Source organism: Rattus rattus, chromosome 17 (genome assembly GCF_011064425.1).
Source record: "Rattus rattus isolate New Zealand chromosome 17, Rrattus_CSIRO_v1, whole genome shotgun sequence".
NCBI classification, from domain to species: domain Eukaryota; kingdom Metazoa; phylum Chordata; class Mammalia; order Rodentia; family Muridae; genus Rattus; species Rattus rattus.
The window spans coordinates 41,399,036-41,411,270 of record NC_046170.1 but is presented as its reverse complement, the minus strand read 5'-3'; the positions used below and the strand labels follow the sequence as shown (position 1 = coordinate 41,411,270).

Sequence of the window (12,235 nt, the reverse complement as noted above, 5' to 3'; positions counted from 1 at the left end):
CAAGTTATGATGAGGCCACTCCAGACTCCAGTGGGCCCTGACAGGGCCAGTGAGATGGCTCAGCAGGTAAAGTACTTGTCATGAGAGCCTGATGGCCCAAGTTCAACCCCCAGAACCCACATAGAGGAGAAAGGGGAGAACTGATTCCACACAGTGGTCCTCGGACCTCCACGTAGCACTATGGCATACTCCCGAGAGGTGGGGCAGGGAGAGGGGAAAGGAAAAAGGGGAAGAGAGAGAGGGAGAGGGAGAGGGAGAGGGAGAAGGAGAGGGAGAAGGAAAGGGAGACAGACAGTCAGACAGAACACAAGGGACAGAAGTAAAGACCATAGTGGCAGGGCCACCTTAGAATCCTGAGAAGACCCAGGACCACCTAGTAGGGACAGGAGGCCCCGCCCTGGCCCTGTGGAGAAGAACATACAGGGCTCCACCCACAGCAGCCTCCAGAACCCCACCCAGACAGTCCCTGCTGCTATGACTGCCCAGTGTGTGAGGCCTTTCCGCAGGATGGAGGGGTTCCCAGAAGAGTCAGTGCGGCTGGAGCAGTGGTGTGTGGGAAGACCTCAGGACCTGCCTGCCATGTCAGATGTCACAGCAAAGTCTACCATCCATCTCACAAAGAGCATGAGCAACATCGATGGGTAAGCCAGGCCCGGCGGCGGTGTACACCTGGCGTCCCAGAGGCTCGGAGGCTGCAGCAAGAGGCTCAGGCATAGCCCCTTCCTGGGTCATGTGAACCACCTGACGGAGCAGGGGAGCTGCAAACTCCCTGTGAAAGGCATAGGTGGGCCTAGGGAAGGGACAACCTGTTGTGTGTGGGACAGGCTGCCACTGACACTGAGACTCTGTACTTGTTCCTGGGAGCAGAGGCCAGAATAATAATTGAATCAGTGACTCAAGCTGAGTCCACTGGGGTCAGCTTGACCCTGGGATGTCCACACTGCACACCACGGCCATGTCATCTGGCGTGTGGTCCTGGTCTCCACCCGCCACCCTACAGAGAGGGAAGCAAGGCCCAGGAGTTCAGGCACCTGCAGAAATCAATCTCTCTCTCTCTCTCTCTCTCTCTCTCTCTCTCTCTCACACACACACACACACACACACACACACACACACACATACACACACACACACGGCCACTTCACACCTCCGAGAGGCAAGTGGGCAAAGGGTGTTCAATGGGAGGGTCAGGTTGGATTCAGAGGAGACATCATGATGTCGCCGAATCCTAGGACAGCCCACTGAGATGCCATGGAGTCCCATCCTAGGGGGTCTTTTAAACAACAAGTTCATGTGGCAAAAGGAGAGTGTCATGGGCCCGGGTCCCACAGCTCCTACACCTGCTCAGCACTGCAGGACTCTTGGGCCCAGTGAGCCTCTGGACACACACTTGAGGCTCCAGCTGAAGCTTTTCTCTTCTGGTGTCTGTGGTGCCTCTGTGAACCCGGATGACAGCTGCCTGAGACTGCACGGAGATCCTAGACAACCATGTGACCAGCGTTCCATGGGCAGGGCATGTGACACCTGTCCCAACCGCGGTTTCCAACAACAGGATCTGACTGTTTGCAGCAAGGTGAGAGCCCTCGGGGTGGAGACCAGGAGGTGGCGCTGGCATGGGCGGAGGCTGCCCACATTCTGAGAATTACCACAGAAGGTGCCAGACATAGCCCAAGGTCAAGATCTCTCAGATCCCTGAGACACAACTGAGGTTTTTGTTTTTGTTTTTTTGTTTTTTTGTTTTTTTTTTTTTTTTTTTTTTTTTTGTAAACCCAGAGCCCTGAATATTACACACCAGTCATCTGCCTTTAGTGTCCCCTCCTCAGCTGCTCCTGCATCCGGTCACTTCCCAGGACCCTAAAACCCTACCCACCCTGTTCAGTTGCAAGGCCGAGCCCAAACAGACGGGCCCTTGCCTGCCAGATGTGTGACCAGTGGAGCGGGAGCCCAATCCTGGACCAGGAAGCTATACTGTGGGCCAGCACAGCCGGTGGGATGGGGCGGTGGGAGGGGCGGTGGGAGGGGCGGTGGGAGGGGCGGTGGGGGTATTCTCAGGAGGTGCTCAGACGCAGACGGGTCCGTGGACAGAATTGCAAGTGCGTGCACCTCCTGTGGCCACTGTCTTTAAACTACACCTGCTGTGCAGACATATCAGAATACAGAGGAGCTGAAATCAGGGTGTGGCCTGTGTTGGGCCCATCCAGATGGCTCCTTTCCCTTAGCGTCCTCAACAACTAGAAGTTGCTTGAATTCCTTGGCTCCTGGCCTCCGTCTTCATCTTTGTACGTCACAGCTCTAACCTCTGCCTTCACTGCCTGCCTCACATGAAGACCAACACAGGGTCACCTGGGGGGCTGGGGGGGTGTTAACCACCTCCTTCCACACCCCCAGCAACATCTCTGCAGCCCTTTTGTCATGAGAGGTGACAGCCGCAGACTCTGGGCTTGAGACGTGGTACACTTCAGGGGCCTCTGTTCCGTTCCTTGGGACACGGCCGCGAACCTAGGAGCCCATCACCTCCTCCTGGGAGCTGCATCCACCGTGGGTTCACAACGTGTGTCTTTCAACAAATCATAATGCTACAGGGGAGAGTGGTACAGAAAGAGGATGGATAGGTGGACGGCCTCTGCAGCCTCAGTCCAGGACTGCAAGATCAGAGATGCCCAGAACGCTCTAACAGAGGAAGGGCTCCAGCAATGTGGAACACCCATATCCCAGATGGCGAAGAAACGAGCACACACACTCCCGCACAAGAGAGAAGGGACAAGCTCAGAGCACCAGACGCAGTGCCTTGCAAAGCAAGTTACGAAATGGTGTCACGTATACAGTGGTCCCCCTGTGGCAGGGAACCCTAAGATCTCAAGTTATGGCCCTCAGCCCCGTCTTTAGAATTTGCTATTCCAGGCACCTGTGAGAATGTGACAATGACTATTAGTGACACAACAGCCACTCTACTGAGTCAAATAGGGTCACTTGAAGGTAGCGACTTGGTGGCTCATGGACGAGTATCATATATGGTATGGATATGCTGGATATGAACAAGTCACAGAATGAGTCACGGCCTGGGAAGGATGGAGTGGGACTGTGCCAGGCACCACTGCGCACCTCATAATGGTGCACAGCGGAAAAACCTATGGGTACACGGGGCAGGGGGGAGCCCATCCCAAAGCAGGGGAAACTCATGAATTATTTACTTATGGAATTTTCCTCAAGATTCTTCCAGGCAGACCACAGTTGACCACAGAAAATCGTATGGATGAGGTGGACCGTATTGTTCGTGTGCGGTGCCTGGGGGATAGGCTTAGCCCAAGACGACTCATGGTGACTTCATACGTATCCATGAGCGAAGGTGTGCAATTTGACCATCTTAATGGGGAGCAGCAAGGGTTGGCTACTCTCCTGAGCAGGCCTCTTCCAAGTGCACCCAACCCCCTTCCCAAGTGCACACACCCACCCCTTCCCAAGTGCACACACACCACTCCCCTTCCCAAGTGCACACACACACCCCTCTTCCCAAGTGCACACACCCACCTCCCCTTCCCACGACAGCAGTACTGCATTTAAAGACCCAACATTTTAATTCTCACTTATGTGCATGTGTGCATGTGTAAATGTGCACGTATGCATGCAGTTCCCATGGAGACCAGAAGAGGGCGTTTGATTCCCTCGAGCTGGAGTTGTACGTTGGAAGCTGCCTGATGTGGGTGCTGGTAACAGAACTTGGGTCCCCTTAACCACCGGGCATCTCTCCAGCCCCAGCCCTCCATCTAAAGGGTACTTCAAGGTACCGGCACTACCTTGTCTCCCCCCAAAAGTCTCTAAAGGGGTTCCCCAAGGGGCCTATGGCACCCTTTGCAGCTACTCCCCAGCCTTGCTGGAGCCATCGCAAGATGGCCTGGAATGTTTGACAAGGATGCCACGGGCAGTTTCTCATTACACTCTACTAGATGAGGCCTGACCTGCGGGTTCCCACCTATGATGGCTCACCAGCCATCAGAAACCAGATGACACTCTGTCATCTCCATGGTAACAGTGATGATCCTGGGGAAGAACCAGCCCTTCTGTGGCAGCGCAGCTCTTTGTGGCTCTTGCTGGACCCAAGGCTCTGCCAATCATTTCCCACCTCTTCCCTTTCAACATCGGTTCCCCACAGTTGAAGCCCATTGGGAGGATGTAGAAGGCGCAATTTCAGGCTTACAGCCTGGTTGGTGGCCCTGCTCTGCCTTCCTCCCTCCAGCAGGAGACACTAGGAGCCAACATTCAGAGCAGTGTTGAGGTGGCATGAGCAATGACGACAGGGCCAACCACAGACCCGGCCTCATGTCCTAGGCTCCATCCTCAGAGCGCAGCCTCCCCTGGCCTTTGGCAGTGACAGCAGAGTTGAGAACAAGTCCCTGCTACTTTCAAGGTCAGAGTCTAAGAAGCTGGCTCCCGATGACTGGAGAGGCTCTGGTCCTCCTGTCTTTCCTGTCACCACGCTCAGGCCACACCCCACAACTTGGCCCGTGCCAGTCATCCAAGACTGCCCGGGGGGAGAGGGAGAATAAGGGGCTTAGCATACCTGTATATGCTATATATTATGGGTCCCACACTATGTGGAGGTCACCTGGGGGCACACCTATCAACTGGTCTCTTTCTCAAAAGACTGAAATCCCAGGCGTGTAAATGCAGAATCAGGACCTGTTCATCTTATGGTGAGACCACCAATCAGGTAACAGGACTGGGCCCTCTCTGCGACCTCAGCTCTGCAGAAAACAAGCCTGAGCCCAGGCAGCCAGTAGGGTATGGGTATTCTTCAGGGCTTCAACAGAGTAGGTAGGAGTGTGTGTGTGTGTGCATGAGTGCACGTGCGCGTGTGTGCTCGCCCAGGTGCACAATGAAACACGCGTCTTTTTCCTGCATCCTCTCTCCACCTGTCCCTTCGCCTGCCAGGGAGAACAACAGAGTATGAGAGGGGACAGGTGCGCTGACTGGCAGGCCAGGACCTGAAGAGCTGGTGACTCACTCAGAGCTGTGTGCTCACAGCTTCCAGGCTGACCCCAACTTCTCCAAGTCCCTCTTGTCCTCTTAGCCCTGCCCCTGGGCTTTCCCTGAAGCACGCAGGCCACTGTGTGCCAACCCCTGTGCAGCTCTGCGTGCACTCAACTCTGGGGGAGGCAGGCCAGGGGCAGGCACTGGCTACAGTATGGCTTCTCTGTCATAGATGAGGGAACTGAGGCCCAGAGAGAAACACCAGCCACGGGGGGTCTCCCCGGATGCACCCAGGTCCAACACCACCTCCCCGTTCCAGAGAGAGCCCCCCGCCTCCAGTGTTCCATGGCATCCATAAAGAAACTACCTTGGGGGCTGGAGAGATGGCTCAGCGGTTAAGAGCACCGACTGCTCTTCCCAAGGTTCTGAGTTCAAATCCCAGCAACCACATGGTGGCTCACAACCATCTGTAATGAGATCTGATGTCCTCTTCTGGTGTGTCTGAAGACAGCGACAGTGTACTCATATATAATAAATAAATAAAATATTAAAAAAGAAAAAGAAAAGAAACTACCTTGGGTCCCATGTTCTCCTTCCTAACACTGGGGATCTGGTGGGGGGCTGTTTGTGGCATCGGGTCTGTGGAAGATCGCCCATGCATCTCAGACCCTCCTCATCCAAGAACACATCTGAAGCTGAGTGTGATAGCTAGCGCATGCCTTTAATTCCAGCACCCAGAAGGCAGAGAGATAGGCAGAGCTCTCTAAGTTTAGGTCTAGCCTGGTGTACATAGGGAACTCCAGGATTGCCAGGGTGCCATAGGTCTTGTTTCAAAATAAAGAAAAAGAAAAAAGGAAAGAATCCACTTGGTACCTGACAGGGCTATCACAAGCACTCCCTGCCTCTGAGCTGTCCCGTATCTGTCAGGGTCCCAAAATACAAGACAGACAGTAAAACGAAGTACTGGATGCCTGGGATGCAGGGGGCACACATAAGCCTTCAGCTGGCACTGGGATCTTCTGGCTGTCACTTCCCACCTTTCCGTATGAAGTATGGGCTATATTTATGTTTGCGACAGTAAAAAAACACCTGGAGTTTATCCAGTTCCTAAAATCCCACGGGAACAGCCACACCCATCACTACCCATCACTGTCGGGTGATGGGGTTGGAGGGGCAGGGTCAAGACAGAGCAGTGTCTGACCTCAGTACTGAGGTAGAAATCCTGCCCTTCTTTCAGTCTCTTAAGAGTTCTCATGTTCCTCTTTAGAGCACGGACACTACAGGGGACAGGTGCGTCTCACCGCCAGACCTCAGCTGACACCTGGGCTCGGTACTGTGCTCAAAGTCGCCCAGAACCAGCAAACCTCCAATCGCTACAGTCTAAAGGCTGAGTGGGAGCCTCCTGGATGCTCAGCCCATGCCGGAGAATTTTTCCCGACGGACACATATGCCCTGAGGCTACTGGCTTAGGAGACTGAGGCCCGAACAGTGGCTCCCAGTCCCCAGGCTCTCAAGCCGGGAATGATTAGAGACTTCTGGCTTCTAACACCACCCTAGGCCTTCTGTAAGCGAAGAGGAAGACAAACATCGACCTCGAAGGTCCTAACAACAAACCAAGCAAGGGATCTACCCCCAGAGTTCACTCTGGGGAGCCAACACATTAAGTTTCCTTACAGAGCCTGGGTGGGGGTAACTGATAGGAACGGGGTGCTCTCCCCACAAGGCCACGTTGGAGAGTCTTTACCCTGCATGGGGGTTGGCTTCCACATAACCACACAGATGGAACCTCTGCTCCTGACCTTTCCCTACCTTAGTCCCGCCCCTAAGACCTAGAGGCCACGTGTGACTGGGGCAGAAGAGCAGGCGGCTGTTTGGGACGGGAGGTGGCCGCTCAGACAGGACAGCATCCTCAAGTTGAGAATGTGGTTCCTGGGCTCCCGTCTGCAGCCTCTCAGACTGGCTGAGACCAGCCCAGGTTCCCACACTTGCCTATGTGGTTTTCAGGGAAGCACCCTGGGGCACCTTCTCCAGCCCTGAGGCTTACACACTGCGCTGACACACACACACACATGCACAGGAACATGCATGCATACATACACGCACACACACACACATACCCACATTCACATACACACACACTACACACATACCCACATTCACACACACACACACACACACACACACACACACACACAGGGAGGGAGGGAGGGAGGGAGGGAGGGAGGGAGAGAGAGAGAGAGAGAGAGAGAGAGAGAGAGAGAGAAACAGAGAGACAGAGACAGAGACAGAGACTCAGTGCTTGCCCTCAGCCTCAGTACCTATTCCCTGGGGCCTGGTAGTCCATCTGAGCCACGAGTTTATTGCCCCATAGCCCAACTGGAACCGCTATTGGCTCAAAATGCCAAGTCTCACGTGAACCCCTTGGAAGAGGTGTCACCTGGGGTCCATGAGGGCCCTCAGTCATAGATCTGGGGTACTGAGGTACCTTCTAGCCCTCTTGTGTTCCTGAAGCATAGTGCCCCATACATCACATCAGCAGAACAGCAGCCTTCTCTATGGGATATACAGGAACGAAACATACTTAGACACAGAGACAAGAGGTATCCTCTCCCTGTCTGCAGCCTCCTGACGCCCTCCTGCCCTGTTTTAGAGGAAGCTGCAGGTCCCCAAGCCCCCTCTGCCCACGACCACCTTCTGAGAGCCTCCAAGGAACACCAAGACCTTGTGGGGGAAACGGGGACAGTGTGCAGGCCTCATACGGGGCACAGTACAGACAGGCAGAGCAGGTCATGGACACTTGCTGGTGACCAAAACTCAGGTTCTGCAAGACACCCTGCCCAACCCTACCTGGACGCAGCGATCTCGGCTTTCTGCTTGGCGATGGTGGCCGCCCTCTCGGCTGCCTCCACAGCCCGGTCCACCTTCTCCCGGATCTTGCTGGCACGCAATGGGATGAGGTTCTTGCGCTTGCCGCTCACGAGCACGTTCTGCTTGTACTTCCCCTCCTCCTTGGTGCCATCGGGGAAGGTCATACATCCGTACCCATGCCGGCGGTTGCTGACCCACTCACCCTCATACTTGAGCCCGTCCGAGCGCTGGCTCACACCAAAGCCCGAGCGCTTGTCGTTTTTCCACTCGCCCACATAGGTCTCAGTGGTGGTGGCGTCGATGTCGTCCTCAATGACAGCCAGCTCAGCCTCGGCCTCCCCCAGGCTGATGGTGGAGTGGATGTCGCTGGCCGTGGAACTCACGGTGCTCATCCCCGCCTCGCTGCGGAAGGAGCTCTGCTTGCTGCGCTGGCTGGCCAGGCTGCTCTTGGACTCAGACTTGCGCAGCTTCAGGCCGCTCAACAGCGAGCGCCGGAACAGTCCCTTCTTCTTGCTCTTCAGGATCTCCGAGTCACTGTGGGCCACCAGCACGAAGCCACCACGGGACACAGCCGGGCTGCCGGCCACTGCCGGGGAGGCGTCCGGGTGCAGCGCCGCACCGTTCGTGTGCTCGCTGCGGAGGGAGTTGATGGACGTCCTCAGGGGCGAGCGGATGACCGCGGCCATGCCGTAAGGGACACTCTGCCGTACGCCGTAGCCCTGGCGCATGCCACCAACCCATTGGCCCTGGTACGTCCCTGTGGAGAGAAAGGAGAGCGGGGGTGAGCTGTTGAGGCAGGACGTGGGTGTTAGGTATGTGGGAGATCCACATTCACCTGCCTCTCTCAGAACCTCTCTTTGAAAGTGAAACCCGGGTGGGTCTACCTGGGCACAGGGGCCACAGTGACCTCACACTGGCCTCACGGATGGGCATGTTCAAAGGCACTGTCTCCCATGGTTGGATTCTGAGACTGGACTGAGGTATAATCTAGACAGGTAGAGTCCAGTGAGTCCCTGGGGAGCCTTCAGAAAGAGGGGGAGGGGGTTGGGGATTTAGCTCAGTGGTAGAGCGCTTGCCTAGTGGCGCAAAGCCCTGGGTTCGGTCCCCAGCTCGAAAAAAAAAAAAAGAAAAAAAAAAAGAAAAAAAAAGAGGGAGGAAGCGTGGCCTGCAGAAGGCTGAGGGTTGTAAGACCGTTAAGCACAGGTTCCCCCTTGGGAGAGGAAGGTCCCTGCTGCTACTGCCCAAGGTGTCCCAGAAGGTTTGTCAGCAGTAGGGACAGCCCAGAAGAGCATCAGGTGCATGGGGAAGGGACATTAAAATTACCTGACCCACAAATACACCACAGGACTTGGGAGGACAGAAACATACTCCCCATACACAGCACTGTCCGCAGAGGTCCAAAATAACCCTGTGTCAATAATGGTCAGCCTTGTGGCAAAGCCATGACACGGGAAAACTAGACAACAAGAAGAAGATGGACTGATGTCACCATACCAGGGCATAGCTCTGACTCCATAGAAGTAAAAGCAGCCAGTTCCCCCACCCCCTGGTTCTTCCACATAGAGGCGGAGCCCAGGGGCTGGGACAGGAACACATGGATCATGCCGCTCACTGGGGGCCACATTTCCATTTTGGGCGATAGAGATGTTCTAGTGTAGACGGTGACATGTTTAATACCACCGAGAATCATGCTGCAGAGTGCCATGGTATGGTGGCCCTTGGAGGCTGAGGCAGGAGGATCACCTGAGCCCAGACATTCAGAGCCAACCTGGGCAACACAGCCCAACCTTCTCCAAACCAGAAAAGGTGATTAGAACTGTATGTAAAACTGCATGTGTGCATGCATGTGTGTGTGCACATCTGTGGGTGTGTGCACACCTGTCCAGATGTGAGTTGTGATGGCTGTCTTCCTCCACTATTCTCCACTTTAAGATTTAGTTTTTACTTTCCCTGTATGTACGGCTGTGCACCACATGCATGCAATACCGTCAGAGGCCAGAAGAGGGCATTGGATCCCCTGGAACTGGAGTTACAGGAGGTTGTGAGCCACCTGGTGGGGGTGATGGGAACTGAATTTGGGTCCCTTGAAAGAGCAGTTCACACTCTTGACCACTGTGCAATCTCAAGGGTCTCTCACTAATTGGTGAGTTTCACTAACACAGATGACAGGTTAACCAGCAAGCATCAGGGACCCTTCTGTCTCCACCCCTCGGTGCTGTAATTATGGGCATGTTCCCTACACCTTGCTTTTTACGTGGACACTGGGGTTGACCTCAGGTCCTCACGCTTGTGTGGCAAGCACTGTACTGACAGAGCCATCTCCTCAGCCCCAAGATGTTATAAAGGCACTAAAACCAGCAAGGAGACATTCAGGACCCCACCCCATCCCTCTCTGATGTCACTCTATGACAGAGGGCAAGTTTCTGGACCCCTTCAGCTTCCTTATCCGCTGAACGGGCCAGCTGTTCTCACAGTCTAGACCCAATCCGGACCCACAGAAGAGTTAGCTCATCACACTGGGAAGTGATCTTCCAGCCCACTGCAGCGGATGCCCACCGGCATCATTCTGAGGCATCACATGTCAAACCGAACGATTTTGGCACAACTTTGGGTCTCTCTCGTGTATTCTTAAGACACAGCAGCCCTGGATCTTTCTTCTCGGATGTGAAATGACTAGGAGTTCGCAGCAGCTGCCTCCTCTGGCCCCTTACTCTTCCCTACCCCAACCCCACTTCCTACTTTATCCCCCAGGCCCCCTTCCTCATTCACAGACATCAGAGATGAATGCACTCCACTGTCAGCTCTATGAGCCACACAGCGCCACCTAGGGTCCACACACCGTCATCACTCCCAGATATCTTCTGATAGCCCCCAAGTCAGCTGTCCTGGCTTGTGAATCAGTGTCTCCTTTATCAAACTGCATCCATCCAGCCCCTTCAGGTCAATGCAACTCACTTCTCTCCCCAACCATACACCAGTCAGACCAACTATCCACATGCTTTACTGACCCAGAATAGTACCAGGTCCCTGAATAGCCCAGAATGTACCTTCCTGGCTACCCAGGCACCTAACTTTCTATTGATGTGTGGCTCTCAACAGAGGACAGATGTGCATAAAGTGACCATCTGCTGAGAGATTTGGACAAATCTGCCTAGAGCTTGTGGCTTCCTTGGTACAGTGTAACTGGTGGCTGTTAGCCTGGTCCAGTGACAGAACACATGCTTAGCACATGTGAGGGTCTGGGATCCATCCCCAGTATTACACAGAAAGAAAAGTCAGGCATGACAGCTCATGCCTGCAATCCCAGCACTTGGAGGCTGAGGCAGGAGGATTACCGCACATCTGAGGCCAGCTTAGCTATAAAGTAAGACTCTATCACAAGACCAACAATAGTGAAGAAAGAAAGGGAAGAAAACATAGCACGCCAACGTAGCAGGATTCACCTCTCTGGACTCGCACACAGAGTGGGGTCAGGGAGGAGAGACAGGATGCAGGGGGTTCTACAGAGAGTATCACGGAATCCACCTCCCTTGGAGGCAAGAGGTCATTGTATATCCTTAAAGCTGGTTGGGAGCCTGCAGGGAGAGTACCTGACCCAGGGACTGACACTTCGGGCCATTGCCACAAAGGGTGGAGACATCAGTCTGAGGACAGAGTGGGCACCCTCCTCAGGGATAAAGGAGACAGAGGACCAGGCTATGTGAACATCCCTCCTGCAGTCGGCCATGCAAGGGTCTGCAACCCGATCTGTAGCATCCTCATTCATTTGGGACAGGTATCCTGCTGCCCTGCAGCCCTCTGCCCGCAGTGGGATGCTCTAGGCGGCTGGGAGGATTGGGATGTCAGCCGTCTTGGCCAGCTTGCGTGTGGCACCAAGGGCTCAAGCTGTGACTTGTGGGCTTCAGCCAAGAAGTGATTTTCCCAACCATCCCGGGTTAGGGGAAACGCTGTGTCCATGCCACGCGGAGTAAAGAAGACACCAGGGCACTGTCACAGCAGGGGATCGTGCCAGGCAGGCCTCTCAAATGACCACAGTGGACACAGCAGTGCTGTTCCCGAGGATTGAAATCACCTGCTGAGCTTGGATTCGAGACGAGAAATGCAATACTCTGGGGCCCCAACTCTGACCACGGAGTCAGGATTTCAGAGGAGATGGGGTGACTCCTGTCATCAGGAAGAGCATCCCAGTGTCTAGCGACACAGGCAGAATGGGGACAGACTCTGTGCCCAGCATAGCACACTTAGCTACACCATGTTCTAGAACCTTCTTTCCTTCACAGTAGACCTCTTCCCACTATTAATAAAGGTTGTGTAATAGTCTGTTGCGTGGATGTCTCCTATCACAGAAATCACCACTGGGTCTGACCTACATCATTTTTTGTTTTACTTCATGTTATTT

At 54.5% G+C, this 12,235-nt stretch overlaps 1 protein-coding gene across 1 annotated transcript in view; it reads right to left on the bottom strand.

Annotated features, from left to right (window-relative positions):
* The window catches only part of Jph3 (junctophilin 3), a 61,531-nt gene that overhangs the window by 31,904 nt on the left and 17,392 nt on the right, over nt 1-12,235 (bottom strand). The window contains exon 2 of the mRNA XM_032887585.1: nt 7,816-8,593. Within this exon, the coding sequence (XP_032743476.1) occupies nt 7,816-8,593 (778 nt within the window). The remainder of the gene's footprint in view (nt 1-7,815; nt 8,594-12,235) is intronic.